The following is a 7,051-nucleotide window of genomic DNA, read 5'->3' as shown; positions in this document are numbered from 1 at the left end:
AATGATACCAAGCCTCGGTATCAATGGCATATTTTCTAATCTTTCTAATCTTGAAGCGCATTGTATCCATCTTGATATTGTGATCATCGATGACATCCTCAACATGCAACTCCAATATCATATTCTCCTCCTCAATTTTTTTTATTTTTTCCTTCAACAAATTGTTTTCTTCTTCAACTAAATTTAACCTCTCGACAATAGGGTCGGTTGGCATTTCCGATTCACATACATCCTACATAAATAATATCTATGTCACGTTGGCCGACATAATTTTCATAAACAATAAATGAACCAATAGTTATAAAGATAATATATATACCACATCCGAATCATAGACAGGACGAGGGCCGACGGGGGCGGATACCAAAACCATCGCACTATATAAGATGCAATAATAAAAGTAAGAAAATAATACAAGTATCTATGTAAACATGCAAGTAAGAATATTTTTCCTTTAAGAAAGAAGATAAAACAAGAGGCTCACCACGGTGGTGCCGGCGATGAGCTCGGCGCGGGTGATCGACGGCGGTGAAGACGGGGACGGGGCATGACGGACCGCTAAACCTAGACAAATATTATGGAAAATGGAGCTTGGAGGTCGAACTTGGAGAGGAGAAAGCTTAAGTAGTGTGGCTCGGGCATTCCATCGAACACCTTGTGCGCATAGGAGGTGAGCTAGAGCACCACCAAGCCCTCTCCCCCCCGGCCAGAGAAAAACAGAGCACTGGGGTGCTCTGCTCGCGAGCGAGGGGTATATATAGGCACCTCATTGGTCCCGGTTGGTGGCATGAGCCGGGACTAAAGGGGAGCCTTTCGTCCCGGTTCAAGCCACCAACCTGGACCGATGGTGGTGGGCCAAGAGCGAGGCCCATTGGTCCCGATTCATCCCACCAACCGGGACCAAAAGGTCCAGATGAACTGGGACCAATGGCCCACGTGGCCCGGCCGCCCCCTGGGCTCATGAACCGGGACCAATACCCACATTGATCCCGGTTCTGGACTGAACCGGGACTAATGGGCTGAGCCGGCCTGGACCAAAGCCCTGTTTTCTACTAGGGTGATAACAATGAAGTGTTCACATTGTTTGTTTAGAGAATCATCTATAGTAAAATGATTATGTTGTTCTTATATTATATTCCTCCTAGATATTTATTTATCAGTAACTATTAACATCTGAATGTTAAAGATTAAGAAACTATTAGTCACAAATGACAATAACACGTTTATAACATCTCTCACATAGAAATAAATTGATATAGCATCTTCTTATAGTTTAATAGATATTTATAATTTTTTTACATATCTTATAAGATTATCAATATCAATAAATGATTATTTACACAATATGTTTATATATAATATAGATATTAACAAATGCTTTCCATATATTTCTTATAAGAAGACGTTAATGAATGATTTTCAGTATACTGTTTTAATAAGATACATTTTTAGTAATAAAATACATTTTTTAATCAGATAGATTTAAATAAATTATATATATATATATCTTACAAGAAGACATTAATGATTGATTTTCAATATATTGCTCGTATTCCAGCAAAGCACACAATTAATACAATATATTCCAACATGCATATATGTTAATAATTGATTTCTATGTATTTTGTATAATAAGAAGACATTAATGAATAATTTCAATATATTTCTCATTTTCAAACAAAGCATAGAATTAATACAATATTTTTGTATATACTATAAGATGGATACCAATTAATGTATACATTAATGAATGATTTTGGTGTATATCTCATATCACAGCAAAGCACACATTGAAAGCCGCTTTTGCATACATTACCAATACTACACTGAACGTATTTTGTCTGTGTACAACTGACAGTAGATGCAGCCAACACCAATCGACGGTAGAGCACCGCGCCCCGCTCCACGGGTGAAAGAGCTCGCTTCACAGCATCACTCACTGACAACCCATCTCCACCTAAGCGTCCCTGACCTCTCATTCACGTGTTCTATTCGCCCCATCTATTTCTTCTCCTTTGCTTCTCTCCGGAGGAATCCCCCGCCCCCCCTTATCCCAGCCCCGCTTTGCTCATGAGCTTCCGATTTACCTTTCTCGATCTCTAACCTCCTCCTCCCTCCCTCCCCTGTTGCTATTCCTGTAATTGCACCCGTCGCAAATAATGGTGGCCCTCGTCTCTCTCTAACCTGGTTCGTCGGTGGAGGTGCCCCCATCGGTGCAGCTCTCTAGAGTAGTGGGGTGGGGGAAGAACCCATGCCGGTCGTGCGGCCTCCCCGAGCTGTCGCGGGCCACCATTATTTGCGACGCCTGCGAACATGGGTTCCCCGAATCCTGCGTCCACATCTTGGGTCCGCTTATGCGCCAGCCTCCGCCACCACCGCTGCCCAGCCGCTCTGGTGTGTAGTTGCGGCGGCCTCCGGTAGCGGTGACCCAAGACTGGATGGGCAAGAGTGGTCAGATTCTGGTCAAAATTGTGATGCAGGTAGTGTGGGTGATGAAGATGTGTCAGAATCAAAGAAGCCAGCCCCTGATATTGATAGTACTAAATGTGAGGAAACATCTTCTGCAACAGGCAAGCCAAAAGGATTGCTAACTATTAACAGTAGCTTGGTTCCGGAGTCATCATTGAGGCCTGTTACAGGAAGAAACTCACATATCCTAAAGCAGCAAAAGATAAATTTGCTTGATATACATGCAGCGTTGCCTGAGGAAGCTTCGAGAGCCTCAAAATCTCAACAAATTAGAAGGCGTTCACGGCGTGCTTTTGTCAAGCATGCACAATCAATATCGGAGGTGACTCACTTGATCTATTATATTTATTCACCTTCACAGTGCCGCAGAAAATATCTATCTATCTATAGTACAGTAGTGTTTATTACATTATTTTTGTGCTGATTATCTAGTGTCCATTCAAAATAAATGCTTGAGAGGACTGATATTTATTATCCATTGCACTGATTAATCGTATCTATGAATGCCTCTTCCAGATGGTAGTGGCGACCAGTGTGTTGGAGAGGATGATAAAATCCGAATTCCTCATGAATGATTGGTGGTACTGGTCCTCCTTAACAGTAGCTATCAAGACATCAACTGTATCCTCGCTCGCTCCCAGGATCCACACTCTCGACGACTGTATCATGTACACCAAGGAGCCTAACGCCGTGCCGGCTGACAGTACAAAGGTTGTAAACAAGGGGAGGGGGAAAGAGCCGGAACCATCATCGTCGTAATCTGTCCCGCTCAATTTGTATAGCCAAACTTAGATGTTCCACTTTGTTGTGTGCAACAATGTGACACTTTGGTGACAGAGATGGTATAGACAGAGTTTTTGGTTATGTGGTCCCTCGAGGCTTTAGGGCTAGCTTTGATTTTGGTGTTCCTGCAAGGCTGCAACCTTGACGTTCATTCTAATAAGACATACTATTTACCAGACTATAGTTTTGTGCCTTAGATATGTTAGTGCCGGCAAATAAGAAAATGTGTCGTTTTGAGGATAGCAGCGGCAAGATCTGGCGTTTAATTTTTCCGCCAGGAGCAGCGGCATGCGGGCGTACTAGTTTTGTTGGGCTAACCTGTTTTGGCTTTCAGGGTCAAGGATACAGATCACTTATGTTAGGTCCGAGAGGCACTCCAATGACTCATGTAACCTCAGATTGTATCCGGGAGGCACTCTCCCTTGATTATCCTGGATCAATAAAGCACGACATTCCTTAAAAAAACTCATGAGATTGACCAGCACGAGAAAGTATCGCATGTAAACTCAGTGGAAACGTGGAAACTGAGGTCCGATGGGGATCCAGATCAGTCAAGCTCAGCTCACCATATTGCTCTCTAATATTGTGCAGAAAGTTCTTTCTCATACTATGTACTGTTGGCCAAATAAGCTGCGGCTGTGGTCAGGACGTGTCGGGTGCGTGTGTGGGTGCGCGCTTGCGCTTCGGGTCTGTGGCGCGTGTGTGCGTGAGTGCATGCGTGTGGAGCTCGGGGGTGCGTGTGTAGGAGTACATGGTACGTGTGTGTGGGTGGGTGGGGGGGGGGCTTTCGCGAGTCGCGCAGGGTGATCGTGGGCGATCTGTTGGTGCTCACCGTATGCCGTGCACGTCCGAGCGCGTCATGGGCACGAGCGGAGTGTGCGGGTCGCAAGCCGTAGAAGAGTAGGAGGTGTGGGTTCGTGCCCTGGCGCCGGCTCGGGTATAAAGCTAGTGCGGCCATTGTTGTAACGGGTGTGGGGTTTTGAGTTCGAGCTCAAGGAAAAAGCCGTTGGCGCGGCGGCGTTCGTGCGCCGGAAACCTCATAGTGTCCTCTATTTCTTCTTCTTCCTCCCTCTTTCTTGGTTTGAGCCAGAGAGCGAGAGTGTAATCGAGGGAGAGAGCTAGGGTGAGGCCACGGTTCCATCAATTGGCATCATAGCCATTTTTGTGAGGTGATCATTGGTGGGCATGTCCCTCGTCCCGTACAGTGGTGGCGACATGATGTCGCTTCAGGTCCCGCCATTGACGCCGGCAAACTACACGTCCTGGGACATTAAGGTTGAGGAGATACTTGATGCCCAGGGACTGTGGTGTTTGGTGGCTCCGGCGGAGGGCGCGACAGTCGACGCCGGCAAGAGCAAGACAACGCGGGCGGCGATGCTGGGCGCGCTATCGGAGGAGCTGCCGATGCAGGTGGCGACGAAGCCCACCACAAAGGAGGTATGGAACTCCCTCAAGATTCGCTTCGTCGGCACCGACCGGGTGCAGGCGGCGCGACTCACAATTCTCCACGGTGAATTCGGCCGCCTGCGGATAGAGGACGGCGATGAGCCAGACGCATACGTTGGCAAGGTGAACAGGATGGCAGTGCGGTATGCGCAGCTCAGGTCCAGACTGGACGAGGCCGTCATGGTGAAGAAACTGCTCGACACCATGCCGAACCGGCTGTACGCTGCGGTGGCCGGAATCGAACAGTTTTGCGACGTTGAGATGATGGTGTTCGAGGAGGCCGTGGGGCGTATGAAGGCATGCAAGGAGCAGACGTGGCGGCGTGTGTAGGCCGGCGACGAGCGGGCGGGCAAGCAGCTCATGTTGACGGCAGCGTAGTGGGCGGCTCAATAGCGATGGCAGGGCGGAGGCAGACTCGACTTCGACGACGACGGTGCTAGAAGCATGGCGTCGGGTGGTGGCGGGAAGAGGCGTGGGCGCTGCTACAACTGCGGGCAGCGGGGCCTTTTCAAGCGGGAGTGCCCCAAGCTGCGGAAGGCGCTGGCGGCTGAGCACGCGCTCGTGGCGGAGATCGACGACGACTACGAGCCAGCACCCCTCTGAGCTGTGGCTTATAGGGGTGAGTATTGGCCAAATAAGCCGCGGCTTTGGCCAGGACGTGTCGGGTGCGTGTGTGGGCGCACGCCGGTCGTGTCAGGCGCGTCAGGTCCGTGGCACGTGTGCGCGTAAGTGTGTGTGTGTGCAACATGGGGTACGCGTGTAGGAGTACACGGCACGTGTGTGTGTGGGGCCAGCCCATTGGCGAGTCGCCCGAGGTGATCGCGGGCGATCTGTTGGTGCTCGCCATGTGCCGTGCGCGTCGGAGCGCGTCATGGGCACGAGCGCAGCGTGCGGGTCACAAGCCGCAGAAGAGTAGGAGGTGTGGGTTCGTGCCTTGGCACCGGCTTGGGTATAAAGCCAGTGCGGCCATCATTGTAACAGGTGTGGGGTTTTGAGTTCGAGCTCAAGGAAAAAGCCATTCGTGCGGTGGTGTTTGTGCGCCAGAAACATCATCGTGTCCTCTGTTTCTTCTGCTTCCTCCCCCTTTCTTGGTTCGAGCCAGAGAGCGAGAGAGTAATCTAGGGAGAGAGCTAGGACGAGGCCATGGTTCCAACAATTGGCATCAGAGCTGTTTTCGTGAGGTGATCACAGGCGGGCATGTCGTTCGTTCCGTACGGTGGCGGCGGTGTGATGTTGCTCCAGGTCCTGCCATTGACGCCGGCGAACTACACATCCTGGACCATCAAGGTTGAGGCGACACTTGATGCCCAGGGATTATGGTGTGCGGTGGCTCCGGTGGAGGGCACGACAGTCGACGCCGGTAAGAGCAAGACGGCGTGGGCGGCAATGCTGGGCGCGCTGTCGGAGGAGCTGCCGATGCAGGTGGCGATGAAGCCCACTGCGAAGGAGGTATGAGACTCCCTCACGATTCGCTTCGTCGGCGTCGATCAGGTGCGGGCGGTGCAGCTCGCGACTCTCCGCGGTGAATTCAACTACCTGCGGATGGAGTGTTGGAGTTGTGTCGAATATAGTGTACGAGGTAGGTTACAGTTGGACTTGTAGTTGTATTGTGTTTAGATAGGATATGGAGTCGTGTCCTAGTAGGACACTTGTATCCTAGGCCTCTCTTATATAGCAGGGGTAGACACACGATGTAACCTATGCTAACATAATAGCACAGACACGCAAGGGGGAGCCAGTGGCATGTGCCAGTGTCCAGGGCGACCGGGTGCGGTATTGTGACGGTATCACGGGGAGGAGCGCCCGTAGTGAAGCCCCGGGGATGTAGCCATATCGGTGAACCTCGTTAACAAATCTCGGTGTCGTGCTCGTGTGATTGCTTGGTCCTTGGATGATCAACGATATTGCCTTGGATTTATTCTAACAAGTGGTATCATGAGCAAGGTTACAAAGAGGCTGCAGATTGTTGATCTAGAGGTGAAAATATCGTGGAAGAATCAATCGTCGACGAGATCAGAAAAATCAGCGTGGGTCACAATCGCATGGACGTCGAGTTGAGTACTCAGAGTCGGCGAGGTTGGGACGTGGCCAGCGGCAACACGGACATGCCCAAGCGGCGGAAGGACGTGTGCAGGGAGCGGCTTAGTGTGGACTCGATCGGTCGCGGGGCGTGCAGATTCTAGCGGTGTTGTGTGGCGCGCATACGGATGATCGACGGTATGCCTCGGATTTATTCTAACAATTGTCTCAAACAAATCATCATGATGTCCTTGCCCTTCACTCTTGCTTGTGTACTTGGAGCATTGCTTTGGAAGCTCAGTTAATTTTTCACAGGGTCAACCTACGAAGAATC

General features: G+C 49.9%; 1 protein-coding gene across 1 annotated transcript; it reads left to right on the top strand.

The window, feature by feature from the left end:
- Positions 1–1,978: 1,978 nt before the first annotated feature.
- Positions 1,979–3,409, top strand: LOC119273707 (methyl-CpG-binding domain-containing protein 9-like). Its single transcript, XM_037554786.1, has 2 exons — positions 1,979–2,791; positions 2,986–3,409. The coding sequence occupies exons 1-2, from the start codon at positions 2,252–2,254 to the stop codon at positions 3,226–3,228; spliced, it is 783 nt and encodes a 260-aa protein (XP_037410683.1). The 5' UTR covers positions 1,979–2,251; the 3' UTR covers positions 3,229–3,409.
- The last annotated feature ends 3,642 nt before the right edge of the window (positions 3,410–7,051 follow it).

Source organism: Triticum dicoccoides, chromosome 3A (assembly GCF_002162155.2).
Source record: "Triticum dicoccoides isolate Atlit2015 ecotype Zavitan chromosome 3A, WEW_v2.0, whole genome shotgun sequence".
NCBI lineage: Eukaryota > Viridiplantae > Streptophyta > Magnoliopsida > Poales > Poaceae > Triticum > Triticum dicoccoides.
Note: the sequence above shows the minus strand (reverse complement) of the source record. Positions and strands in the feature narration are given on the sequence as shown.

Excerpts from the sequence above, each read along its gene's own strand:
- LOC119273707 (XM_037554786.1), top strand. The coding sequence starts at position 2,252 with ATGCCGGTCGTGCGGCCTCCCCGAGCTGTCGCGGGCCACCATTATTTG. Across the intron at positions 2,792-2,985 it reads ATGCACAATCAATATCGGAG|ATGGTAGTGGCGACCAGTGT; the intron begins GTGACTCACTTG and ends TGCCTCTTCCAG.